The 27,993-nt window shown below is 46.3% G+C and overlaps 2 protein-coding genes across 2 annotated transcripts; one reads left to right on the forward strand and one right to left on the reverse strand.

The window, feature by feature from the left end:
* Window positions 1-4,860: 4,860 nt before the first annotated feature.
* On the reverse strand, window positions 4,861-7,962 carry THAP11 (THAP domain containing 11). The gene has a single exon (XM_074583417.1). It carries the CDS (start codon window positions 7,776-7,778, stop codon window positions 7,029-7,031), a length of 750 nt encoding a protein of 249 aa, XP_074439518.1. The 5' UTR covers window positions 7,779-7,962; the 3' UTR covers window positions 4,861-7,028.
* On the forward strand, window positions 7,945-27,896 carry CENPT (centromere protein T). Its single transcript, XM_074583416.1, has 13 exons — window positions 7,945-8,151; window positions 8,650-8,773; window positions 9,337-9,430; window positions 10,685-10,818; window positions 12,268-12,301; window positions 13,484-13,635; window positions 14,094-14,522; window positions 19,144-19,320; window positions 20,044-20,244; window positions 22,677-22,767; window positions 24,950-25,114; window positions 25,562-25,666; window positions 27,498-27,896. The coding sequence occupies exons 1-13, from the start codon at window positions 8,083-8,085 to the stop codon at window positions 27,619-27,621; spliced, it is 1,899 nt and encodes a 632-aa protein (XP_074439517.1). The 5' UTR covers window positions 7,945-8,082; the 3' UTR covers window positions 27,622-27,896.
* Window positions 27,897-27,993: the final 97 nt, after the last annotated feature.

A 27,993-nucleotide genomic window follows, 5' to 3' on the forward strand; every position in this document is an offset into this window, starting at 1 on the left:
GGGACCCTCGGCCTTCCCTGGGCCCCTGTCGCCCGCTCTGACTGTTACTGGCCCCAGGTTGTAACGATGACAGGATTTTGCCCCAAAAAGAAGGGTCTCTACCCTCAGAGGGCTATCGGCCCCAGCGAAGCAGTTGGCAATGAGCTGCAGACCCTGAAATTCATTTTTAACTCCCCTAACAAGAGCTACACAATGAAAAAAAATTTTTTTTAGAGAAAAAAGAAAAGGAATTGCTCAGCTTGCTTGCATTGAAGGAAGTTAGCACAGAAGCTGTGGTGTGGCAGGAAAACACCTTCAAATAAATACTTGCAAACAGATAAGTGGTCTAAAAAATACGGTCTCGCTGGAGGTGTGTGCCACTGGAGCGGCAGCAGGGAGGGCTTCTTATAAAGGAGCAGAATCTTTGTTACTGGGTTGTTTGGTGATAGGGCTGAGCCTGGAAGACAGCTCACCTCTTGACCCGTGCCAAGCATGGTGTTTTAGCCCAACTCCGAGGGTTTTCGGGTCCCTGCCTGAGCATTTCCTTCCTGTTTAGAGAGAAACAGCACTGCACGGCCCTGGAAGGAGATGGGTCCACAAAGTGTTTGTTTGGGCTTGCTGCTAAAGGCAGCGATAGCAAAAGGAGACAGAGGTGGCAGACACTGATCCTCTTTCTGAGACTCCCCTAATGTCACACTAACAGTATTTTCCAAGTTTTTCCTATGCAAAAGAGGCAAACCTATGTGCCAATGCTGTGTCCGTCACCACCTTAAGGCTTCTTACCCCACATGGCCTGGAAATGGAGCCTGCAGCGAGCTGAGACTCCGCTGAGTTCAGGTGAAGAGTAGCTGAATAATAAATAGGTGATTTTATTTTTTCCTCTCTCTTCCCCCTTGTTTTCTGGCTGAGGTGCTGGATCCTGCCTGGGAGAAAATTATGAGTTTTTCATTGCCTTTATCATGACGTTCTCAGCTCTCCAGCTGCCAGCCTGAGACGTGTTCATGTGCTCTGCACCTTGTGGCTGCTGCCAGTGTTTCTCCCCCTGGGGGTAAAGATGTCAGTGGAACGACTGGCACCATCCAGTTCTTTGTGAACTCAACTTAAGAATTTGTGTCGTGAACAAAACCTATTTTTTAAGTTATGGACGCTGTGACACACTTACAAGGGTAAACAGTTTGTGCGCAGCAACCCTCAGATTTATCTAGGAAGATCTAGGAACTGGGCTGATTACACACCAATACAAAGCTGTGAATATACAGAAAAAGCTCCTTCTAGTTTGTTCTTCCTATGGAAAGACACAGGAGAAGAATTTGCATGATATGGACCACCTGGGGTCCCTTGTTCTAGCTGATCTGTGGTCGTGTCAGTTCCAACCATAGGACCCAAGCCTGGAACCTGCAGGCTTTAGGATAAAATGCTGTTGATTTTCCTTCTGCTGTTCCTGTAGTAGCCGCTATAGTGGGATAAGTATCTTTTAGGGTGTAACTACCCAGCTATAGTGGCCCCTTTCTGCTCTCTGCAGTTTTTAATTTTTGAAGAAGAGGGGCAGTAAGAATTTGAGGGAGAATTGCTGTGTGATTTGGGAGGAAAAGTAGAAATGAGATGATGGTGGCTGAATGGAGCATCCTGAAAAGGAGGTAACTGGGTTTTAGGGATGTTTTGCTTGCGTGAGAGCTGTTCCTAAATCATATTCCATCAGAAGGGACATACTGATGGAATACCAGGATACCCAGGGAGAAGTGAAGCAGTGATGGTCAGCAGATGGTAACCTCACCACCCACAAGAGAACAATATTTTTGTTCTTTTCCTGCATTGTGATTCCCAGATAAGTTGTGGGACCGGAGCAGGTGTGGCTGGTGCCTTGCACTTGTCTCTGTGCTGTCCCAGCACGCCCATCTGAACTGTAATATTTCTGCAGGGAAACAGTCAACCCTTTGAAGTGAGAACTGACCGGGCGGCAGCTGAATGATGCTGATTCTTTATTTTTTAGCAGAGGTTAAGAAGGGTATCACCTGGGAGCCTAGGCAGCATTGAAGCCCCGCTTTGCTGGGCACTACGTGCAAGTGGACAAGAGGTGATTTTTAGCCTAGAAAATGTGCAATCTAAAAACCGAAGAATAATGAAGGCAATGAAGGTAGGACCGTGCTATGAAACGCAAGACAAAAGTGCACGCTTGGTTTGGTAGCACACATCCTGACCAGAAGTTGGGCAAATTTCCCTTGGCCGCTTCTGACCCAGCCCTTAGGTGGTGATGAGTTTGCGATGCTGGGACCCTGGGAGTGCCCCTGTGTTCTGCTGAGGAGGAAAGTGAAAGCTTTGGATGCTTCCTCCTTAGCATTGGTGCTGGGAGGCTGCTGGTGCTGCTTTCTGGATCTGGAAACAATACGAGGAGCCTGGCAGACTACCTGGGCTCCCATCGAGAACAGCAAGGGGAGCCAGCCCCAAGAATGGGCCTTAACACCCCCTGAGAGTAAAAAGAGGGCATGTGGTGAGATGCAGAGAAGGAAAAGAAGGGCAAGGAGAAGAAGGTTGGGTCTGTTGGTGCCGTCTCTTTCAATTTAGCCCCGATTTAGCCCAGAATTTCAGCCTTTCTGCTCTTTGGGAAGGGAAGCAGGGAAGTCTGAGGCTGTATTAGAGAGCCGTCCACCATCCGGCCTGTCGGCCTGTGCTTTCTAGCACACCAGTTCCCAGGGGAGTCTCCAGCCTCTGCATCGTGATGCTTGCTGGCACAGTAACTTCTGCCCTGTCACATCAAGGCCCTGCTCACGGGGCAGAGGTGGGAACAGCGGGAAGGACTGCAAGAGGAGGCAGCCTCCAAAGCTGGAGGCAGGACACAAGACAGGGAAACAGAGGTGGAGTTGGCATGGGAACACACTGACTTCCCACACAGTGGCTTCCAACAATGGAAGAGAAGAACTGCAGATGAAGAGTTTGGGCAGGGCACTGGAAAATATTCCTTGTGCCGGAACCCACCCTGTGAAAGATGCTGCGCCAGAGGTCATGAAAACAGTCATCTGTCCGGTAATTTAATGGGAGCGACACTGATCTCTAAAGTACAGATGGAACGAGGAAGCCTCGTGCATGTGCAGAGAACATGTTTAGGGTTTCATCTACAGGAGAGAGGGTTTTGCATGGGAGAGAAGCTTCACCGTGTCTTTTCTCCTGTATGGCTCTGCTTGTTAACTTTTCTTGTCACATAAGAGCCCCTCTGTCCCTTCCCATCCGTATCTGATCACGAAGAACTCAACCTAGAGCTGAGGCTACAGGTCACCACCTTGCTCTCACGGGGGGTCCGTGGCAAAAGCTCTTTAACTGCCTTCTCACAAAGGCTGGTTTTATTTTATTAAAGTTCAGAAAACTCAGTCCTCGGAAATGCAGACATGTTGGGTAGAGCCAAGCAATTAGGCGCACCACCTTCAGAAAAACGTCTCTTTCGTTTAATCCAGAGGTGTGGATCTCATGATGCATAGGGCCATTAGGTGAAGACTACGTATGGTGGAACGCTGTTTTCACCCAGTTTAGCTCAAGCTTCAACCCATCTTGGTGTGATTTTGTCAGCTCGTTTGGGAAACCGGGGAAGGAACAACCAGATACTTCCTACACATGTGGAAAGCCCCATCGGCCAGCTGATAGCCTGCCTAGCAGCTCTCCCCGTTACAGGCAGGCTGCGTGATCTTCATCCACGTTGTCAGGATTTTAGGATTGCACGGCTTATTGTGCCGTAGATGGAGTTACATTTCTAGATTTCTTGTGTAACTGGAAAGCTGAACTGGTAGGTGAACTTGGACCGCAACACTGGCTATAGGGTACTTAGGGAATACGTGACTTGTTCAGTGCTTGAGCTCTGCAGCTTGCTGAGCAAGGCTGCATCATCTTAAGTAAAATAAAATTACTAGCCCTCTGGGTTAAGAGCTATCATGTTACTACAGAACAAATTAAAAACAGGTACAGCACCCAGAAAGGGAGTTACTATTAGTCTCTAGAGGTGATTGTTATAAACGTGAAATTAAAGTTTTCCTTTAGAACCAGAAAAGCCATTTTAAATATTCTTCAAGTCCCCTACTTGGGCTAATGTTTGATAATATACAAACATGGGAATGTGGCAACCAAAACCAGTAGAAGCTGGTAGAAGAAAAATACCACGAGGGTATAGGCTAGATTTGAATACAGGATGCAGAAAGGTGAGGAGTTGAAATGGAAGAAAAAGCATTTGCGTGGAGCAGCAATACAGTTTATTTGTTAGCACATTAAGGTGCTTTCCTACAGAATTAGCCTCTTAATACACTGCCAGGGCTGTTGCTCACTTACGTTAATTCAGCAGCAAATGGGGAAAACTACGCACAAGGAAAAGCGTTTGCTTCATTTAACATTCCCGGTTCAACCCTAAAATGTGACATTTGAGGCATAGCTGAAATTTTTTGACGCTTAAAATCATTCAAGACTAATAGCTCTAAACCAGTCTGAAATTAGGAACTTCGGGAAGTGGAATTACAAATTCAAAGATACTGCAAGGCGAGCTCCTCCCTGCAGGAGGCTGGTTTGCGGGAGGCCATGCTTTCTCCTTCCTCCTCCGTGCGTAAGGTGGGAGACTTGTGCTGGCCTTCCAGCAGAAGTCCTGTGCGGCTGCTCAAATCGCTCCTGGCTATTTAGAGAGCACCCGTGTCCTAACAGGCATTTGCTTATCAGACCAGCTCTAACCCCATGCAGGCAGGCATGTCATACGCTGAAGGACCTCAAACTCCTCTTCCTCACCCTACACGAATGTAAAGATATTCACGCCCTTGCAGATGGGGAGTTCACAAGGAATAAAAAAAACGTTGCAAAAGAAAAGACGAGCTCCAACCATCTTTCAGAAATATATATATATACACAGCACGGAAACAGGAGACATAACAAAACAAAATATACTTTATTAAAATTAAGCATGTTAGCACCTCAGTGTAACCTGGAGAAGTGGAAGAGTCCAGCAGTTAACCAGTCCAGCAGGCCGAATGGCTGAACGTCCTGAAGTGCATTCCAATGGTAGAAAAAAATACCACGACTGTTACGACACGCACGTTCTGGAGAAGCTAGGACGCACAACTGGTCTTGTTTGTAAGGGGAGACGTTGTGCTGCCTATTGTCTTGATGGGAGCATAGAGATCTGCTGGACCAATTCCATATGTTAAATCAGATGGTGGAGCAGGTATCTGCTTTCCTTACAAAAAGAAAACCCAAACAAACAAACAAACAAACAAACAAACTCGCCGCTTACTTGACTCGCAGGAGAATCGGTATACCACGAAGCTGAAGTTAAGAGCTACATATCAGATTGGAGAAAATAAATTAAAATGAAATAATGGGAAATACTTAGTACATGGAGAGACCTGTAGTATCCTTACAGTTGGCCATCCAACTCGGTACACATGTTAACAGAAAAACGAGCCATGCATCACACCGCAGGCTGTGACAGCCAACGCCTTTAGCTGAACAGGCTACATAATCAATAGATAAACCTCCCCCTGCCAAATCCCACTGCGCCCTTTTGTTCGGTCATACAGAGTATTGAAACGGACAGTTGTAAAGCTACATTAGCCATTGTTACAAAGATTACAATATTCTCAAACTAACGATACTTTTTACATTTAGAAAATACTTCTATAAAATTTAGTAAAACTGACATCCCGATCTACCGAGTGTAACGCACTCTGCTTGCAGGAGAACGATCTCTCACGCACCCAGCAGACGCCTGGGCATTCCTCCCTCGAATGTCGGTATGGGCACACTGTGGTGAACTGCCTTTTGTTTTCAACAGCCATGGCTAGCGAAGCCGTACCCCCCATTGCCACAGAGCTACGCAGGAGCACCAGATACTCGCCTCTTCCTCCTCCTCAGCACTGAGGTATCTGTTCCCCTGGCTGCCCTGGAAGCACACATTCAGGCCAGCCTTGCTGCCTTCGCTCCACCATCTTTCTAGCCACCGTCGATTTGGTTTCCTGTTGCTGAAAAGCGAATGGACTAATGGCTGGCTAGAAACAGAAACTACACAAGCATTCCACGTAGGTTTGTTACAATACTCTTAAATCTGGGTTTAGAACACGCAAGCACGTTTCAGTAAGGTCTCGCCTAATGTACAGGTTATGCGTCATGCCCACTAGTTGAGGATTAGACAGCAAGGGTTTGCAGCCACTGCAGATAAACTCGCTGCGCTTCTGCTTCATCCCGGTTCTCTGAGCAAAAGCTGAGGATTTAAAGTCAGACATGTTACAAAGCCTCCGTTTCATTAGAGGGAGTTCTTAAGCCAACAAGATAAACTATGGCCGTCAAATGCCACCGGGTTCTGGGTACCAGGTCATAATCCTTACTAGGGTTGAGAGCATGGAGACGCCTGTAACAAATACATATGTACTGCGGAGAAAGCAAAAAACTACATAGTACAAGAGCACTCTTTAATCTGGGGATTCTTTCACGCTAGAAACAGCAGTCTTTTATGGCATCAGTAATTTACTGAAGAAACACATCACCCTGAGAGGGTTTCTAAAGCTTTCCTCATGCCTCTGCTATGCAAGGCCAAACGCAACATCCTTGTTCGTTCCTGTGAAGGGTCCGGTGCCAGCCATGCTTTCAGACACGCCTTCTCCAGGGGGTAGTGTTGCTGCTACCTCACTCGGCGCACAGCCAGAATGTATTTGCTGAAAACTGATACCCTACAGCCACTTCGTAGTGACACAGGTCCCATCGACACTAAAAGAAGCGCTTTCTGCTGCCGCCGGCACCGAGAAGGTGCGAATGGGCCTGGCGTAGACAGGCGGGTGCCCACAGTGCTAGCTCTGGGGTAATGTGGGATGGATAACGGGGCTGAGTGCTGAGCCAACAGCGGCCGCCCCGTCTGGGCAGGGGGATGTGATGGCTGGGGGCTGCTGCGGCAGGGGCAGGAGGGACCGGGCAGGGAGAGTCGGGTGGCCGTGGTGCTGGGTCCCATCCTGTCTCCGCTCTGTCCAGGCACCTCACCGAGGGCGGTGGAGGCTCTGGGGTGGGGAGCCCCGCACCAGGCCGGGCCCCAGCGGCCCTCAGAGGCCGTGGCGCTTGCGGGTGCCAGCGCTGGCAGCGTGGAGCAGCCGGTCCTTCTCACGGATCTCCTCACGGAGCTGGGCCTCGGCCAGGCGCAGGCGACGGATGCTGCCCTTCATCTCCTTCATCTTCACCTCCAGCAGCGCAATGATGTCGCGCTGCTCGTTCAGCTTCCTCAGCAGCTCCTCCGACGTGGTGCCCGACGACAGCGAGTACGAGTGGTCCGGGGGGCCGCCCTCCACCGCTACCTCCTCCCCCCCCACAGCCGCCGGTAGCCTGCCGGGGCCGGGCCCCGCGGTTGCCCCGGGCCCGAGCTCCACCTGCACCGTCAGGTCGATGGGCTTCACGTCCTCGGCCGCGCCCCCTGCCGGGACCTCGGCGGTGGCGGCGGCGGCACCGGGGGGACCCTGCGCGGCAGAGGCGGCGGCGGCGGCGGTGGCGGCAGCGGCGGCGGGGCGGGGGCGGCGGGCGGCCCGCTGCGCCTTGCGCTCGTTGACGCCGCGCAGGGGGAAGATGGTGGGGACCCGCACCAGGTAGGACTTGCGGCCGCCCTGGAAGTGCTCGCTGCAGACGCGGTGGCCCGTGGTGGGCTGGAAGGTGCTGAAGCAGCCGCTGACGCCCGCCCGGGAGACGTTCTTCAGCCAGAGCCGCCGCAGCTCCTCGTCCTTGGGGAAGGTGTAGAAGTGCAGCGCCTTGTCGCGGTGCGAGTTGTTGTAGCAGCCCGGCACGCAGCAGGTGAAGCCCGGCATGGCGGGGCGGCCTCCCGGGGAGGGGGGGACACCCCCGGCGGCGGGGAGAGCGGGCGCGGGGGGGGCCCCCGCCGAACTACAGCTCCCACAAGGCCAACCGCGGCCTGCCTGCCGCCCGCCGCCGACGCCGCCCGCCGCACCGGAACTACGCGGACCACAATGCACCGCGCCGCCGCCGCCGCGCCGGAACTACCCGCCCCACACTGCGCCGCGCCCCCCAGCCCGGGATTGGTCTCGCGAGAGTTCCGCCATCTCGCGAGAGCTCGGCTGAGGCGGGAGGCGGTGCGGCCGTTAACCCCCCACCATGGCCGACAGCCGTCCGCGGACCCGCGTCGGGGTTCGGCGCGGCAGCAGTGGCCGGCAGACGATCAAGGTGGTGTATGAGGGTCTGGCGGCCGTGCCGCGGGGCGTGGGGGAGGGGAAGGAGGGAGCGGCACCGGGAGCCGCTGTCGGGACCGGGAGACCCGCCGGGGTCGCCCAGCTCGGCGTGAGGGAGAAGCGAGGCCCTGGGAGTGTGGAGCAACGGACGCTCCCTTGCCCGCCTATAGGTTTTAGGGTTTTAGGTCAGGGCTGTGAGGGATGAAGCGTTGTGGGCTGCCCTTTCTGGTCCCTCGGGTTTTTGTTCGCCACAGGAGTTGTGTGTTGACACCCACCTGGATGACAGGCCTTTGTGAATTGCCCAAAAATGAAGTGCCAGTATTGTTAGAAAGCAAATGTGCACGATTTCTTTTGGGGAATTTGGAAAACGTTTCATGCTCGCTAGCTTAGATTTTTATTAGAAGACAGGTGATGAATGCTCTTGATGCTAAGATTCACCTTTAATGATGAAAAGACGATTTTTGAATTGCATGCCTCTCATTCCTCTCTTTAGACTGTATCTGATTCCAGAAAGGAGAAGGCTGGCAGAACCACCTTGCTGAAGCAGAGACCGACGGTGTTACCAGATCTTGACAATGACACGCCACGGGTTATGCTCAAGAGAATCATCCAGACCCGTAAGTATCTTTTTTCTGGAAAACAGAGAGTAGAAGGACAATGTTTTGTTGACAATGTTTTGTTGGAGTTGAGAACAGGAGGTGTTCTCTTGTAGCCTGTTATTTTTACTCTGTTATGCGGAACAGGAATGCATATTGTTGTGTGACTGATTTATGTAAAAGTGTCAGCTGAATGAGGTGATGCCATGCAGCTTTATTTTAAAGACTGGGTCCTGCATTGATGAAATCATATTCTTGAAAATCCTCTTCACTTAGTCTTCTTACCCTGGTGGACAAGCATGTAATCTTCATGCTGCCTTTAGCAGTAGGATCGTGTATAAATTGTAGAGGCACGTGTTGTTGCAAACTTCAGCTCGTGGAACCCCGACACTGCCATTTGTCACTGTTGGCTTTGTCACTGTGCGTGTCAGCCCTCCTGTGAGCAGAAGCCCTGTAGTTTTCACCAGGTCTTTATTTTAACCCATTAACAAATGTAACTTACAGAACGTGTATTTGACACTGTTGCATTTTAGCATTCTTGCTGTATTGAGTTATGGAAAGGAAATGTTTTGGTTTGTTGGCAGAACCACAAGTTTCACCTCTGGCACCTCGGATATCAAGACATGAAGAAGCAGAAGCAGCTCGATCAGAACTCCCATCTAGGAGGGTCTCCAGCATGTAAGTAATATTTGTGTTTTTTTACCCTAGCAGGTATAGCTGCAGTTCCTGTGACATTAATGGGATTGGGGAGCAGGATTTCTTTTGGTTGGAAGGGATGTTAAAGATCATCCTGTTCCACGTTTACTTCTGTTTCAATGATCAGGATTGTGCTCTGTCAGGTTGGATTTTCAGAAATATTTAGTTGACTTTAAAAGTCGCATAGGAGTCACTGGGACTGGGGGACTGAATAGTAAATACTGCAGGTTTGTGCTTTGTCCCCCTTAAATGGAGACTTTTAAGATCTGTTTTGCAGTGGAAGTGCTGGGTACAATAAGTCTCCTGATGGAAGCCTACTTTTCTTAGTTGTCTGTGACATACTAAAATAGAAGTTCTTGGATTTTCCCAAGACTTACAGGCCATGTGCTGACAGTGCTGAGGTGTAATGAGTGACCGCTGTATCTTGTATTCAGAATGCAGGCTGCTGTAGCTTTTTACAGTGTTGCTGCTTCTTGGCTGTCCTTGTTTTGGGCTGCTAGGGGTTACTGCCTTCCTGCAGAGTGGTTTGCAGGTGAGGTTTGCCTGAGGCTCAGCTGTCTTTTATTCACATTTAGCCTCCTTTAATATTTTAAGTTAATGGGCCTGACTAAGAGGCTGAAGTGTGGTTTGTTTCCTTCCACTTCTTATGAAATAGAAGAAAACCGGTAGTGTTGGTAGGTCTTAATTTGCTTTGGCCAGTTTTGTCACAACACTTTTATGTGTTTTTGCTTACTGCAAAATAGGCTATTCTCAATAATGTGATTTCTTTTGTTTTGTCTCTATAGCTAAACTCTTTGCATTGACTGTAAGCAACCTTAAACAGGACATGTAAAATATTAAGCAAACTTGTATCTTTCAGTTTTTTTGATAGAGAAAGAAACACCTGAGTCTTCTGTAAGTGTAGTAGCTTGTTTATAGCTTGTTTATTTGCTTGTTGTTTTTTTTAATTCAAAAAGGATGAGCAGTATTATTTTAGTTCCTTCTTGATTTTGCTTGTTGTAGTTCTTGAATGTCTTTGAATGTGCTCTCATCAGCCTTTCTGAAATGAAAAGACAAGACAGTTGGATCTTTGCAGGCTTCTGCATTCCATGTGTTAGCTAGTCCTAGCTAGTATGTATTTGTCCTGCTGCAGCAAGGACAAATAATTCTAATTTGCTTTTCAGCAACATTACAGGGACCTTCCTATGGTAGCTAAGTGACAGTGTCCTTTGTTAAAGCCTTGGTTTGTATTGGCAGGGGGGAAATGCAACTGCCAGACCTTGTTCCTGAGGACATGTCTATCGCCGCATTCCGTATGACTAGGAAGAGAAAGAAACTCAGCATTTCTGAATTTGAGAGAGCAGCAGACAAAAGAGTTCCTCAGAATGAAGGTAAGGGCACAGTCAAAAATTACCCTGTTCAGCACTGCATTTGCCGTCAGTCGATTTTCACCTGCTGCAGTTGTATGTTTGGAAGCAAGACTGCAGCATCTTGTCCAAAGGCGTAGCGGAGAAGGTAAAAGCCCCTCCCATCAAATTTAAAATAAGCCTTTTTGAGCCAAATTACAGGCTCTGCCTTGACTGTATATAACTTCTTGACTATTTTTGCAACTCGGTGCTCTTTGAGTTTTGAAGCGTCTCCAAGGGAAGCAATGCCTGTCTTCCCCTCAATTCCAGAAACTTAAAAATAGAACAAGCTACACATTGTGCTGTTGTCAAATAAGTTATGAAGTTCTTGTTTGAGAAGAAACGGTCTTGTAGATTTACAAAAGAAAGTATATTGGAATTTAATTATATTAAATTAGTATATATTAATAATATTCCAATATTATATTGGAATAAATCTTCCCTTTAAACATAAATTTGCAAATTTCATAAGTATCATTTTAATTTTAATTGTGGTTTAAGAGACAGAAAGGTAAAACACCACACTTTGGTTTACATACCCTATTGGCAGTAGCAACTGGAGTAGAATTCAAGGGTGGAATCAGCTCCAAGTTACCAACACCTGTACCTTAGCTCCGAATTACCTGTGTGTACACTAGATAACTGAAATCCTCCTAAAGTTTAGGGGAGATGTGGAGCCTGGAGGGTGATTCAGCTCGCCCTAAAGTAGACACCTACATTTGATTAATTGTGCTTGACTGTAATGGGAACATCGACGCCTGTGTTTGGATACGGTAATCTGGAGCTGAATCCCACCCTGATTCGCCCGTGGTCAGAAAATCAGTTTGTTTCTCTTCAGCCTGATACCTGGTCTGAATGCGCTCCGCTAACACGTGGGCAGCTCTGTAAAAGCAGAGGGGGCATGTCTTATTATTTTCCTGTATGAGCATGATTATGTTGCTGCTCTCTAGATCTGCTTTTGGATTTTGGGGACTCTGTGAGTAGAACAGGATTGAGTTACAGTTTCGCCAGCAATCTGTGGAGTAGTTAGTACTTCTAAAGCTTCCACATGCTTTAACGTTTGGTTTGGGTTGCTGAAGGGTGGTTGTGGCTGAGGGCCTAGCCTAGCATCTTGCTGTTAATGTGACAACATTGATATTATTGAGTGTGAGGGCATGTGCCATATTGAGTAATCTGTGAAATAACTTTTATTACCCTTTCAGAAATTGCTTATTAGAATTATAATATGCAGTTTTGAAATGCAGACAAGAAATTGTGAAGTGATCTTGTCATCTAATTCTGTTCTCACCAAAATGTAACTTTTGAGGATTGTAGCATAACTGGCTCTAGAAAGAGGAACATCCATTGGGGTGTTCCTGTAGCCTGTTGTGTAGAGGGTAGTTTCTCAGCTAGGGTAGTTTCCCAACTAAGATGTCACAATTTTTTTTTTTCTAGCTCAGTCAACGCTGAACAGCACTGCTTTGGCTCGGTGAGTTTAAACTAAAATGTCTTAATTTCTCGGTGTCCTAACTATAGCTGTCTTGATTCATCACCTCTGAAGTTGTGAAGAACAGTATAGATACCTGGGTTTATGATAAAGACCTGTGTTAGAAATAACACAGTTATCTCCCACTCTGCTGATGGAATTTGAAGGTGTTACACTAAATACCTCATGATTTTTTTAGAAATTGTGGCTCTGCACTGCATGCCCAGGTTGGTCTCGCTTGTGTTGCTACTGTTGCTCATTTTTTTTTTTTTTTTTTTACTTACTAGGATCGTTCCTTTTTCCCTTGCATTCTCATGTTTCCAACAATAAATCAGTACACAGTGTACCTTAGAGCATTATCTCTGCCTGTTAATGGACTAAAGACTGCACAGATGCAACTGATGAGTCAAACTTCCCTGAACTTCTAACAAGTCAAGGAACTTCTTTTCCAGTGTTGCCCATGTACTTTGCTAACCGTGGCCAGGATCATTAGCAATTTATTTTACCTTTCTTGCTGCAGCCCTTGCCTGTGGTCCCATGCAGGTGATTTGCAGGGCTGCATTCTGTACTTCCTGTCTTTGAATCCTCTGAATCCCCTTTTTAATTGGGTTGTCCAGAGAGAGGGACAGGAGGTGGCTGAGCATGGCCAGTCTCTTTAGGATGCAAATATGTATAATGAGATATATCTTCTCCTGTGCTTTGCATGTTGCTGTCTTAGCTCCCATCTCAAAAAAGTTACACTGTGTTGGTGGCTGTGCTTTGCTGTGAATACCGATACTAAACAGCTTCTTAGACTTGTTCTGAAGTCCTCTTACCACCCAGCTATCATCTAGATGACATCTTTAGTCTCAAACATCTGTTTTCATTCTCTTTTTTGTTACTTCAATTTTTTAAAATTACTGAACCTTTTTTCAGATATGTTGTTGCAGCCCTCTTGAGGTAGGAGGCTGTAAAACAGTCTGTTTCCTGATCTCTGTGATATGTATCCTGATGTCAGGTGATATGAAATTAAATGATTTGTTTACAGTAGACAGGCATGTAATCTTTGAGGTTTTTGGGGGGAAATTCCTCCTAGCTAAGGGATTTGTGAAATGTCTCGCTGTTAGTAGCACCATGTCTGTAATCAGAGGGTAAAAGGAGAGTGCATAAGTTTGGAAAATTACTTCTTCCCTCCTCTTTTTACAGATCTCTTCACATGTCTCTTGGTTCCTTGATCCCACCAGACACTGTTGAAAAGAGAGGCTTACTCCGGAGGCCAAAAAATCGCAAAGCTATTGACATGGAAGCTTTTGAAGGCGGAGTGGAACAGAACATGCTGAAGAGAAAAGATTTCTTTTGTATGGTTACTTCTGTTTTGGGAGGGAGGGCCTTGCATAAGGTGGCTTTTAGAAGCAGTTGCTGAAGCATGGTCTGTATTTTACAATTTAGAGGCTACTAGCAGTTTCACAGAAATCCAGTGTGATTTGGGAGGCAACATTAGAATGCGGCTCTGCATCTCTATTTGTTTTGATTCTGTGCACTTAAATACATGCTCCACCCAGTTTGGTGATTTATATCACAGCAATCGTTTGGGATTGTGTTTGTAACTGTGGGTGCTAAGGAGATGATTTGGTAGAGAACGTGAGGGGCACTGAATTGTGGTGATACAGTTTCAGTGTTTGTTCTGTGGAGGATGAATAAAATTTGGTTGAATAGCTTAAATTTTGAATTATACAAGTTCTGGCAATAAACCTGTGTCCGTATGACCTTGAACAGTTTTTCACATAAAACTTGTTTTAAAACTTTCTCTAAGCAGCACAGGACTATCTTGTGGAGTCGCAAACAGCATCTGTGATTCAAACAGCCATGCTGACAAGTGATGCAGAAATCATGCTGGGTAACACGGAGCTCTTCATTCAGCCGCAGTTTGACGAACGGAGCCAAAACAAGCTTTCTGCTCTTGAACCACAGCTATCAGATTCAAAAACTTCAGCACAGAGAAGCCAGATTTCTGATGCAGCTCAAGAGGAAGCGAGGCTGGGGGGCCTGGTATCCAGTGCGCGCAAAAATGAGGGAAGGACCCGAAGATATTCTGAGGACTTAATCCTTGATCGCAAGCATGTTGACAGAATGAGTCCTGTATCTCCAAAAACACCTGCAAAACAGCAAGAAGATAAGCAAGAACATTCCCAGCGGAGTAACCCAACGGAACAGCTTTCTCTTTCAGAAGAGGTGGTGGTTGGCGGTGAGTACTATGGGTTAGGACTTGGGGCTTAGCAGATGTTGTCTGAAATCGCAGAATGGTTGAGGTAGGAAGGGACCTCTGGAGGTTACCTTCTCCAGCCCTCCTGCTCCAGCAGGGCCACCTAGAGCAGGCTGCCCAGAGTCATGTCCAGGCGGCTTTTACATACTTCCAAGGACAGAGACTGCAAACTCTGGGCAACCTGTTCCAGTGCTCGGTCACCCTCACAGTCAAAAAGTGTTTCCTTATGTTCAGGCAGAGCCTCCTGGGTGCCAGTCTGTGCCTGTTGCCATTGTCCTGACACTGGGCGCCACTGAGAAGAGCCTGGCTCCATCTGCTTTACACCCTCCTTTCAGATACTTGCATATATTGGTGAGATTCCCCCTGAGCCTTCTCTTCTCCAGGCTGAACAGTCTTTCAGCCTTTCCTCCTTGGAGAGATGCTCCAGTCTGGTGGCCCTTTGCTGGACTCTCTCCAGTATGTCCGTCTTTCTCTTGTACTGGGGAGCCCAGAAGTGGACGCAAATATGGTGTGATAAGGAGATAATATGTAGGAATTTTAGGTAGAGTTAGAAGGAGTCTCAGGAGGTTACTAGTCTAGATCTTTACCCTGGTAATGTTGTTTATATGTCACAACTAACTGCTTCTCTGTCTCCAGGGCCTTGAAAATCCCTTGGACAGAGGGAGTCACCTCTGTCGTAGTCACGCTGTACCAGTGCTTTGCACATCCTCTCACTTGCTGGTTTCTCCTTGCTGTCTGGTGTCTCTCTCCTGCATTCATTTCCCTTGTAAATACCTTGTCCTGTCTGTGTGAATGGGAGCACGTTTTCCTCACATTGCGTGGACCAGGCACCAAGGCACCGTTGTAACACTAAAATTTTCTGCTTAGTGTCCCTGGGATGGCTAGCCAGGACAGGATCTGCTGCGGTAAATAGCTTCAACCAAAAATCCCTATGCATTCCTTGAAGTATGGACAGCTAATGTTTCTTTTTCATTCATTTTTTTTTTTTTAATGATCCTTTGTCAAAAGGACCACAGCAATCATATTTAAAGAATGGTTGGTGTATTCAGTACTGCTCAAGCCAGGAGAAGAGTTCTTGCCATGGAAAACTTAGAAATTAATTCCTGGTGGACTCTTGCACCATACTGTGCTACTGGAGGGTTGTCTGTGGCAAGTTTGGTGTGAAAAGTTGTTTTGAAAGGACAAGAGATCAGCAGACGAAGGTTAGTTGCTCTGAAGAGACCAATGGCAGACACTTCTAGCACAAATAATGTGGAGAAAAGCGTGGAGGATGTGGAATAGGGGACTGGATCAGATGAGAGGAAGAGGAGGGGTAGTTTAAGAGAGCATATCTTAAAGATGCTGGAGTTTGTAAGGCATTAACGTCAAAAGTTCTGATGTCAATGCCGCTCCTCAGTGTGAACCGAAAAATAGTTGGCAAGGACTTTTCCAACTGGTTCCTAAGGTGCAATGTGAACTCCCTAAACTGTTTCAAGTAAAGGATGAGTGTTTTCTTGTGTGTATTCCGCTCTCTGCTTGGTGGGTTTTTTATTTATCAGGAAAGCTAAAAGAGAGTTTAAAAAGATGGTGGGGGCACATTAATGCTCTCAATTTCTAGCCGTTAATAGATGGAGCTCCTCTTTGCCGTCCAGAAGTTCAAGTAAATGTTTGGGATCCCCAGTTACTCCAAAGCCTAAGAGATCTTTCACAGAGTCTTTGAGAGAATTTGTGTCCCATATAATTGAAGACCTAGACACAAGCGATACAGAAGAGGAGATGGCTAATACAGTTAACAGAGTTGAACAGGAAGAGATTCTCGGAGAGGGTAAGGAGTGCTTTCAGTGTTAGAAGTGAATGGACTACTTTAATCCAATTAAAATCAAGAGTTGTTCAGGTGACTTGCGGCGTTAAATAGGACTTTATTGTGCAGTAAATGCTGGAGATCATTTAATTCAAGTCATATCAGATACACTCTGAACATTTTCAGACAAGCTTCCTAAAAGCAGGCTGTGACTTTTGCACATGCTTTCTTGTCAGTATTTGCTTTGTTCACAGTGACTGCAAATGAAATAAAGGTTTGTATTTTGGTGGTAGGTCTGTAGTACTGCTCATCTTCCCACGGCAGAGATGAATAGTTGCCTCCTGGCAAGGAATACACCTGGCTAATCGCTCTTTTTGTTTATATACATTTTAATGCTTTACTGTATTTATTTAAGCCACGTTGGCAATTATCGTTCTCCTGCACTAACCAGCATCTTTTTCCCTTGAGACAAGGGCTTGAAGGTTGCCCTCCCTTAAGCAATAAAGACTGTCACTAGTAGGTTGGGCCTTAATACCTTCTTGTTCCTGGTCATGCAAGTTGCCTGCTTTCACAAGCACATCTCAGTTTCCTCTGAAATCCTTTTGCCTTAGAATCTAAGACAGTAAAACCTCTGCACAGATGCTGAGGGTGGCAGGTATTACCCAGTCATTACATAAAGCTTTGGGTATGTGCAGGCACAAATTCCTGTGTTTTGTTGGATTTCATCTTCCATACTCCAGTTCAGGATCCTTTTTAAGTCTTTCCCATTGTTTTTTCAACAGTGTCTGGAAATGAGAGAAGACCGTTGCAGTGCGGGTTTAGTTTTCCCTAGGCTTAATTAGGTCTAAACTTTCATATGAATTACCTTATGACAGTATGGAAACTGAACAGTCTAAAGCACCAACAGTTCCATTATTAGATTTTTCAATTAATACTTGCAATGCCCGTCCACAAGTAATTGCTTGCATATACCAGGTGTATCAGCAAAATTAGTTATGTTGCCTTTTTATCATGATAATACAGCCTTTTCTTTTAAACAGTTCTTTTATAGAGTAGTTTATTAAGGTAGCAGATATTCTGCATCTCTAAACTTATAATTGCGTAAGGTTGGCATCCTGTAGTCTTTTTTGAGGCTGTTGTCCTGTTACACTTTTACTTGGGCGCACCTGTGGAGCGTAAAGTTTAAATGGGATGTGACTTTTGAGGCTGATAAGTCACCTCAGAACTGTTACAGTCCCGTGAACACCAGCTCAAAGCTTGAGGGGTGGTCAGAAAAGCAAATAATATGTAAAAATTATCATGAAAGGAAGAGGTGGCAAAACATCACTTTGCCACTACAGAAACGACTGCCATGCTCACCTTTTGAATACAGCGTGCAGTTCTAACCTCTCCATCTCAAACAGAACTAGAGAAGGTGTAGAGGAGAACAGTTTTACCATTAATGATACTCAAATATATGGAGCAGTTTCTGTACATTGAATGACTAAAGATAAGGACTGCTCAACCTGGGAAAAAAGACAATGGGAGTGAAACGTAAGATGTTTAAAAAGAAAAGCCTGGAGCGGCCTGCAGGAGATGATTCAGCAAACAAATTGAAACAATCAGCTCCCTGATCTGTCAGTGCAGAAACTAGAGAGGAGCAACTGGCACAGACAGTTGGCAGGTTATACCAAACTACAGGAGGTGTTGCTACTAGCAACAGGTGAAGAAATCAGTAAAAATTAAGACTTGAATGTGTCCATAGCATCTGGTACTCCACTGTTAAAGTACCATATCCCAGCAGGGATCCAGTGGGAGAATCACTGGTGCCTGTCTGCCGTAGGCAGTCTTAGTGTCGAGCTGAGCTTCTGTCGTCTTCCCACAAAGGTAGTTAATATTTCACTTAACTTTAGGCAAGATTTTGCCCTCTGTTGGTGTAGGGAGCTCAATGTTCTGGTTAGTGATATTGGTATTACTGGGTTTTGCCACCACCTTTGGCCAAATTTTCTTGTCCCCTTCGCTGGGGCTTGGGGCTCCCAAGACCTTGACACTTGTGCTCGTGAGTGTGAACACTCCCAGTCACTGGAGAGGATGGTAAAAATCCATTTTTACAGCTTCTGATCCTGGGTTCAGCCAAGATTTCCAAACTCTTCAGCAAGTGACAGTACTATGAGCGTTCCCAGTAAGATTTCTCCAGACAATTACCTGTGTGGATTTCTGAGCTACATGGTGACAGACAGGTGAACTGTAGATTTAGTATGTAGGGAAAAGGAGTACTTAAGTATTCTTCAGTACTTCGGTAGCTACTGCAGTAGCTGAAGTTTTTAAAGATGTGCAAATTATATATCCACTTATTTCTCCTCGTCCTGCCTGCTAGAGGCTTGCCTGGGATGGTTAAAACCACTGCTTGGCACTCTCCTCTTTGTACGCAATGTACCTCTTCCAAAATCGTTTATACAGAAAAAAACTGAGGAAGTGCAGAGGAGAATCTGAGCGCAAACTCCACCTATTGTTAGACTTAAAAGAAAACAAATTGGTCTTTCACACAATCACCAAAAGTGAGAACAGACATGGAGATGGCAGATCTCGAGGAGCTCTGCTTACTGATAAGTGAAATTCATGGGTCTCCGATGTGCACCCTAATTAGGTGGCTGTAGAACAAACACAGGAAAAGTTGTGTGTTTCTCAACTCTAAACCTTTGGAAGGGAACGGCATCTCCTTCCCTTATTTATAGCTTATGGCTATTGCTGAGTTTACTTACCGTGTAAATTTTAGCAGTTGTTAAACTGTACGCCTGGGGATGTTTTTGTAGGTCAAACTGATGATAGTATTTCCTATTTTAGCTGCAGAGCATCGTGCAAATTCTGGATATTCTGAACACTTGGAGAAGAAACTGATCAAAAAAGCAGAATCACAGATAACTACAGCACAGGATGCCAGAGTCGAAGAAGAAATGGCCCCCTCAGAAGAAGAGGGAGTAGCTGAAGGCAGTGTTGAACACCAAGGCTCTCCCAAAGCCGGTGAGGACAACCTCTTAATACCGAAGATGATCTCTAATACCAGAAACCTCTCGAGCTGCATTGTTGGCATCAGTGCTGGGAGAGAGACTTGTTAACTCTATTTGCATTCTGGAATCTGGGCTAAATGCTGGGAAAATAGCAAACTAATTTTGGCATTTTAAGCTGAAAGACTGCATTCTGCTCAAATGGAAAACAAAATTATGTTGGCAATACTGCTTAGAAATACATGATTGTGGAAAGCTTAACTAAAATTTACTAGTGGGAGTTCTTTATCAATTCTAGAATTGATAAAACTTGGAGGCCTTCTGAGTGTGTTAGCAAATCAGGATCTCCCAAGTTACTTTTTGTGAATTGCTGGGTCTTCCGTGTTCAGTGTATTGCACTAAGGCTCTGGTGCCTTTTGAGATAAAAGTTCTTATTAAAGGAAGCACATTTAAAAGGAGCTCAGATAAAAATTTCCCTCAAATCTCCACGTTACCTAGTGCTGGTTTTTTTTCATGTGACCTCTGCACACCTAGATGTAGCAGAGGGAAAAGCTGAGGATTCATCAGTGCTTTAGCTTATCTAGCTTAGTGTATTGACACCCTAATCCTTGAAGACAGGAACACAATAGGTGGCAACATTGTCAGGAATGGAAAGCTGGGTTTCATTCTTCTGAGTGCTCTGAAGTTTTGTCTATGATACTTGTTTCAGTGATGTATTTCTCCTGTTTTGGAAATCTAGAACGTGAGATTGCCAAAGGTGTTGAAGCTGGAAGTCTGGGCAGGCATTCTCATGCTTTTTCCTCCTCTAAAAAATCTGCGATGAAGCCATTAGATGAAGCTGTTGAACAAGCAGATGAACTGGAAAACCAGGCTATCACGGTAGAATTAGATGGTCCAGAAGAACTTACTGAGGATGAAGCTGAAAGCCCTGAGAATGAAGGTAAGAAAACTATTGCAGCAGTAGCGGAAGGCAGCTGGAGAATTTTTTCCCTGTTATCTCTTGATAGATTGAGGAACAACAAGGTTAATAATGTGATTATCACGTTGGCTGCTATTCCTAGGACCAGGTTGTTACTGGGTCATCAGGTGCTTCAGAGACCTGGATCATATTGTACTTCTTGAGGTGAAGGTAATGGAAGTGCACAAATAGACAAAACTGCGAAAGGGTTTTATACAGTGACATGGGAGTATCCCCCATTTTTTCTTCCTAACTTCATGCTGACTTGTTAATGTCTTAGCATCGAACTGCTGTTTCTACAGCCAGTCATGTAAGTCCAGACTTGAAACCTAAATTTAGAACACCGTATTTAGTACATGGAGTTACAGATTTCCTTTCCAGTTAACGAAAAAAGTAGGCCAGTTTTCCAGAAAGCTGAGAGGAGTGTCTGTTTCTAAACAGTTCTTCAGACACTGCATCAGTCTGCTCTGTTGCCCCAAGAGTGCTTATGCCTTTTGGAAGAGCATATACATCAGACTGAGTTCTCTTTGATCAAGGCCATGTTTGAGAATGCCCAGAGTGTGTTTTGGCGGTGTCTTTTTGACTGGTCTTAAAGTCTTTTGAAGTACAATACATCCTGAAATAAAAAACTGAACTGGGGATGTCCTGAAAGAATCCCATTGCCAGAATTTGAGGCATTGTGGAGAAATACAGCTGTAATGAGAATATCAATGCCTGTATGTGTGCAGTGTGGAAGGCACAAAGACGACGGGTGAGCTAGTACACTTTTGCCACAAGAAAAGCTGTAGCTGTTCTTAGACGATAGTGTGTCAACATGCTTCTCTTTAACACAGCTGTATGAAGAGATGGAAAGATCTTGATGAAGAGATCCCTGCTGATAGGGTGGAACAGTAAGAGTAGCATCTTACAGGTGTCATTGGATAAGGAGAGGGAGAAAAGCAGGAAGACGATGAAAAAATAGGTGCTTTTGTCATTAAACATACCCTGGAAACCTCAGCACAACTGGTCTCTCCCCCTGCCTCCTGCTCCCTGTCCCTCTGGCACACGAGTATTTCTTCAGAAGAAGCTAATGCGAGGAACCAGGGTAGTTCATCCAGCCTCGCTTTCTCTGAGAGACTCCTGACCCTTTGAGTTGGGGAGTTTAACTCTCAGTAGTACTTGAGGCCTCTAGTAGTTGGGCTTTTACAACGGGGCCAGTGTCCTAGCTCTTGGGGAGCGTTGCGATACCAGGTATGCTGGATTCTTGAGCTGCACTCAGCTCACAAGGGAAACTGGTAGGCAAGAAGCCCTCCGTGACCACTCCTCTTCTAGACAGGAGGCTGCTCAGTATTTCAGTTGTGTTAATGTTTTTTACTTTCCTGTGCTCACTTGCTAAGAAGTTTGAGAGTGAAGTTAGAGGATGCAGATTAGACTTGGAGGAAACTGATATGAGTAGTTCACAGCAAAGAAGAGGTGAGGAACTGACTATAACCTCAGCCTTAGTAGAGGGAATTTATGAAAATCTGTGAATAAGGGAGATGCTGGTAGACTGACCCTTGTAATGGTCTGCTTGTCTCTGTTCAGGAGAATTTGCTGCTGATTTAGCAGCAGTAGCTTGCAGACTTTGAAATTCTCTCTGGGGAAAAAAGAGGCTGCAGCTTCTTGGCAGCCTAAGCTGACCCAGCCATCATCCCCTGCAGCCTGGCCCCCGAGTGTGTTTTCCTGCTCCCTGCCCAGCCTGCTGGTCCAGCCTGAGGGAAGCCACCGGCCTGTGTGGCAGGAGGTGGGGCGGGTGGGACTGCAGCAGCCTGCAGTTATAGGACCACAGAATCGCCTAGGTTGGAAGGGACCTTTCAGATCATCGAGTCCAACCATCAACCTAACTCGGTCAAAAACCATCACTAAACCATATCTCTAAGCATTATGTCTGCCTGTCTTTTAAAAACCTCCAGGGATGGTGACTCCACCACTGCCCTGGGCAGCCTGTTCCAGTTCTTTAATCACCCCTTCTCCTAATCTCCATCCTAAACCTCCCCTGGTGCAACTTGAGGCCATTTCCTCTTGTCCTGTCGCCTATTCCCTGGGAGAAGAGACCAACCCCCCCTGGCTACACCCTCAGCCTCCTTTTCTCCAGGCTGAACACCCCCAGCTCCCTCAGCCGCTCCTCACAGGACTTGTGCTCCAGACCCCTCACCAGCTCTGTAGCCCTTCTCTGGACCCGCTCCAGCACCTCAATGTCTTTTTTGAGGTGAGGGGCCCAAAACTGGACACTGCTGGTTCAGGGTGCCATGAAGCCACAGCCTGAGCGCAGGCACCGGACCAGATGTGGGGAAAGCTGGCTAGGCTTCTGTCTGCTGCTGCAGCAGCAGCACTGCTTGCTGCAGGAACTCTGAAAATGGCGTTCAGTTGCTCAGGTACTTTTTTTTTTTTTATAGAGGTTTCCATGAAGACACCTGGGTTTGTCCGTGCTGCAGCCTACAAGCCACTGCTGTCAACTCCACGTCCTGCAAAACCTGCTGCTCCCAAGTAAGTATAAGTCACCTTCAGCAGTGACCTGGTAGAAGTAAGTACCAGAGGGAGAGAGCCGAGCCCAGCTTTGTCAGTTGTTTTGTACTTTATCAGCTCTAGCAGGGACTAAGCAGTCTTGAAGTCTTCAGTTTGTTCACTGCTTTAGCAGTTGAATAAAGGGTTTGATCAAGTGAATGTCAGTACTCCCCCAGAGTAGAGCTGGTGCCTCAAGTCCTTCCAATGAACGTTCATTTAATATTTTCTTGTGCCGAAGGCCAAAACCTTTTCCTAGGGGTTTCTCAACTGGTGAACTACCCTGGAGCCATAGACTCCAGTATCGGATGCAGAGGTCCGTGCAGAAGAAGGGGAATTACAGATGGTGTTACATTGATCCCAGGAAATGACATGTTTGTATTGAGGTTAGAAGACTAAAGCTGTGTGCGGTTGCCATGGGCTGAATGTAAAATGAAGCTCACCTAGAGGCAGAAAGTGAACCTGTCCTCTGTGTTACTGCAAATAATTAATTAACATTTGTCACCCTCTTAACTAGAAATTTGGTGAAGTTGTATGCTTCATCAGAACCGCTAACAGTGGGTCCCAGGGAACAGGAGGAGTTTTCTGGCCCGTGACTCTAGATACTTGTTCATTGACGCAATAAACAATAAAACCAAATTCTGGTGCCCTTTACTGCTGTGAAGAGAGATGGATGATGCTTACAGAAGGTGCCGGATGATTGCTCTAATCACAAATAGTAAAATATATTTATAAAGTAGAAAAAGGAGTCTTTGATACTCTGCTGACATGGAACTGAATGAATGCAGATTTGCTTTGGGATTTTGCATTGGGATGCGCTCTTTATTTATTTTTTTTATATATATATATGGAACGTCTGAATACTAATTCTTCTGTAGGGTGTGCTAGTCCTCATTGGCAAAAGAAGCCCATATATTGGGACGCACGTTCTTTATAGGAATTTCTGGACACTAATAGGCTTGACAGTTGGCTTTCAAGATGTGCTGAGATAACAGATGATCATAATTACAGGTTCAGAGCCTCGATTACAGGAAGCTGTTGCACAAAAAGTGCGTGGTTTGTTTGCACTTTATGGAATACCATCTGGCTCTGAGTTGGTCTGCTTGCTTCCCAAGGTAGCGATGCACAGGTTAAAAGCCTGAGGAATACTCTGAGTTATGTAGTTGTGAGAGCCATGGTTAAGGCATTCTGCTATAAAATAATCTCTTTATACTGGTACAATTCTACTGCGATCAACTATACCAGATTAGGGCCACAGAACGTTTTATTTAGAAATGCCGAAGTCTTATACAGTCATTATGCTGTGGACCAAACGTTCATATATAATCATTCACAAATGGGTGAACTGAAGGACAGAAACAGTAACCAATAAATTATAACTGGTTTTTTGTCTCGCTACTACATGTACGTTACCTCTGGAGCTGATCTCTTCCAGCTGCCCCTGAGGTTCTGACAGAATCATGTAGGTGGGCTGGAGAGAGAATCAAATGACCCATGCACTACCTCTGTGGGTATTGCATGCGTTGGCCTGAAGTTCCAGGTCTCTTCTGTTGTTTTCTGCTTGGCTACTGACTAAATCCAGGGATTTCACTTCCCCTTTGTCATGTTACAAGTTTTCCTCTTTTGAATGGAAAATAGTAGTAGTTTCCTTTGGGACTTACAGTCTTGTTTAAGGGAAAAAAAACCAACAACGCAACAACCCACCAAAAAAACCAACCATTGAACAAACATAAAAACCCACAAAAACCCCCACTAAGCAAAACATTTGCAATAGTGTAGCGGTATACCCTGCAGACCAGGCTCCTGTCTGCAGATACAGAGGTCACCTGTGGATGCCGCAGACTTTGTGCGCTCCTGGGGAGAGAATATTTCAGGGATGCAGTGAAAACTCTATTTATGGATTGGAGTGATCTGTAGTTTGCTGACTATTTGTTATGCTGCTGTGCTTATCCCGGGGAAACTCGAGCCTGGATTGCATCTCCCAAGGTCATAATGCCATGTGAACTGCTTGCAAACTACTTTGTGGGCATGAGAGTTTTGAGGAGCTGGGAGGGAGAAAGAATTGAGAGCTCAAGGTGGTTCTTCCGTCTTCCAATTCAGCATAAGGTTTGTCCAAACTCAGCCTGGTCGTTCGTTTGATGTGTGACTTTTTGATTTCTCCCCAAAGGTCTCCCCTGCAGCCGCTGCAGGCTAAGCCAGTTCCAAAGAGGTCAGGAGCATCACGGAAGAAAACGCGTGAGCCTGGAGTGGCAAGTAGTTTGATAAAGAAGATATTTAGGCATTATGTGAAAATGCCAGTGGCCAGAGATGCATTCAAAATTGTTGAAAAATGGTAAGCGATAGCAAACTGCTCCCCTTCCTGCTCTTTTTAGTCTCTTTTTTTTTTTTTTTTTTTTTTCTTCTGTCTCCTGAAATAACAAACCTGTCAGGAGTGCTGTTGGCAAGCTGACAGCTAGGGAGACTCACGGGAGGGCCGATTAAAAGGACAGAAATGTGCTAGGTGCTTTTGGCTGCTGTGAGGGTATCCGTGACCAGTGCTGCCTTGCAGGAGCTTCTGGGTTTTCTCCCAACCAGCGCAAACTGCACCATTCCAACCTGCTGTAGCGAACGGCACGCTAACATCATTAGCGCTCTCTGAGCGGGGTGGCGCTGGCATGTTTCTTCTCCCGCACGGCAAGCAGCTCTAGTGCCACTTGCCCTGCAGAGGTGGGTGAGTGGCTGGTGTTCACGCGCTCCGCTCTGCAGCCTGACTTTATTTCCCTCCTCAATCCTCCTGCAGCTCAGTGAAATACTTCAAGCGGCTAAGCAGCGATCTGGAAGCTTACACCCGCCATGCAGGGAGGAAGACAGTGGAGATGGCTGACCTGGAAGTCCTCATGAGAAGGTAAAGGGAGGGTTATTATTAACCTGTGGTTATGTTAGTGGTGCTTTTATAGCTCGGTAAGACTGTCCTTGTCAGAGTGTGCACTAGCAGAAAGTATTTCCACAGTAAGTGTGGTATCTTGTGATTTACTCTGCGTGATGCCACTTGGCCAGGAGGGCATTTGTGGATGTGGGCTTCACGGTGATGATGGTGGAGGGGCAAGAGGAGGTAGAGAGGGGTTGGGAGAGCAGGAGTCGTCTGTGGAACAAGTGTGTGAGTGTGAAGCAGTTGTGGCTGGGGATGGTGTCAGTCGAAGAAGCAGAGTAACGGTAAGCACGAGGCTGGGCTGCACCATTGGCATCCCTGAGCGATGTCTTTGTTAAAAGCACTTGCAACTGAAACAGCGTGAGCATTTTTGCATGCCCTGCTATCTGTTTTGATGACTTACTCTTCCAAACAAAAGCGTAGAATCACTTAGGTTGGAAAAGACGCTTAATATCATTGGCCCAAACCACCACTACCCCATGTCCCTCAGCACCACCTCTACACGTCTTCTAAATACCTCCAAGGATGGTGATTCCACCACTTCCCTGAGCAGCCTGTTCCAATGCTTGATAACCCTTTTGGTGAAGAAATTTTTCCTAGTATCCAATCTAAACCTCCCCTGGCGCAACTCGAGGCAGTTTGCTCTCATCACTTGTTACCTGGGAGAAGAGACCGACCCCCAACTATCTATTACCTCCTTTCAGGTAGTTCCTGCCTCTGCAAAGGCTGATACTTAGGGTTCAAACTGACAGTTCCTCTCCAGTGCAGGAAGATGAGCCTCCAGCCTGGCAGCCCAGGGCTGGCCTCTCCTATCAACTGTGTTCCGCTTTGGGACGCCGCAGAGGGGCAGGCTGGCCAGCAGCCAGCAAGCTGTTCTCAGAGCCTCTCCACTGCTGCTCTTTCTTGTGGGCTCCCTCAGCTCCCCCATCTCATGCCTGAATTCGCTTTGTCCTGTGACCAAAACACAAGGGATTTGTTCTTGGCTTGGGAGCCCTCTGTAAAACACTGTAGGGCCTGAAACAAATTCATCGCTCCTTGTTTAAAGTCATGACTCCAAGTTGTTATTCCTCGTCTCCACTGGCAGAGTTTCAGATGTGATGCTAAAGTCATTTGAGGGATTTTGCGGGCACATCTGATTAAAGGCATTGACTTAGCGTGGGCCTGTGTAGATGGAGCTGGTGCTGCTGCTTAAAAAGAATAATCAGTTGCTGTCCTGGTCTGGAGATTGTAATTTTCCCACTTGGCAGGTGTGTGCTGAAATTAGCATGAACAGGCTGAGAGGTGCGATGGTTTAGTTGGCCAGATTTGAGGATTTTATACTCTTGTTACCTTACCTTTTTCTACATATCTTTATGCCTTTCCACTGCCTCGTAAAGGGATCCGAAATTGTTGTCTAGCTCATGCATGGCTTTAAATAATAAAATTTATCCCATGGCAGGTGGATTGTGAATTTAAAAAGCAGTGAGCATATACGTCTTTGGTAAAGATTGATATGTTGACTCTCACTGAGGAGGACACGTGCCTCTGTGGGATGCTGGTCTGCAGTAGCTCTCCTGGTCCGCATCCCTGTATAGGCAAACCTGGCGCCTGCACCGTACGCAGAGCCTAGTGCATCCTCTGAGAAAGCTGCCTGCAAATAGACGCCTGTAGCTTCTCTGTCACAAGCAGCCACAGCATTTCAGCTATTAAATGCAAAAATGTCACTGCAAGAAAAACCTTAAAAACTTTACTCTGATACTAAGTTTGAGTGGAAACGCTTTTTGCTAACAAGTCTCTTTTTTCTCTGCCCTCTTCTTTTTGATCGAAGACAAGGGCTGGTGACAGACAAGATGCCGCTGTGTGTGCTGATAGAGCGTTACCTGCCTCTGGAGTACAGGAAGCTCCTGATTCCGATTGCTGTGAGTGGAAACAAAGTGATCCCCTGCAAGTGAATGTTCCCCTGCGGGCGGGAGGATGGCCGGCTTGCAGAGCTGGCTCTAGGTTGTTCTGTGTAACGTCACCCTGTGACGGTTTTCTACCAGTAACGAACGGGGCAATAAACGGTCGACATTCTTTTGAACTGATGCAGGTTGTGCTGTGGCTGTCACACCAGCCTGCTCGACCTCACCAGCTATTATTACGAGTAACTCGACTATCCTGAATTTTTTTTATGTTCCCACTGAATACTTGTACAGCTCTGATAAATAAAATACTATGTGTATTCTGCGTGAGAGAAATGCTGCTTATTCCAGTGAGCTGAAAGGCCACTGCATTGCGTTGTTCAAAGTGTGCCTAATGGATGTTCAGCTGCGGTGATGCTCTTT

This window comes from Larus michahellis, chromosome 4 (genome assembly GCF_964199755.1).
Source record: "Larus michahellis chromosome 4, bLarMic1.1, whole genome shotgun sequence".
In the NCBI taxonomy this organism is placed as follows: Eukaryota; Metazoa; Chordata; class Aves; order Charadriiformes; family Laridae; genus Larus; species Larus michahellis.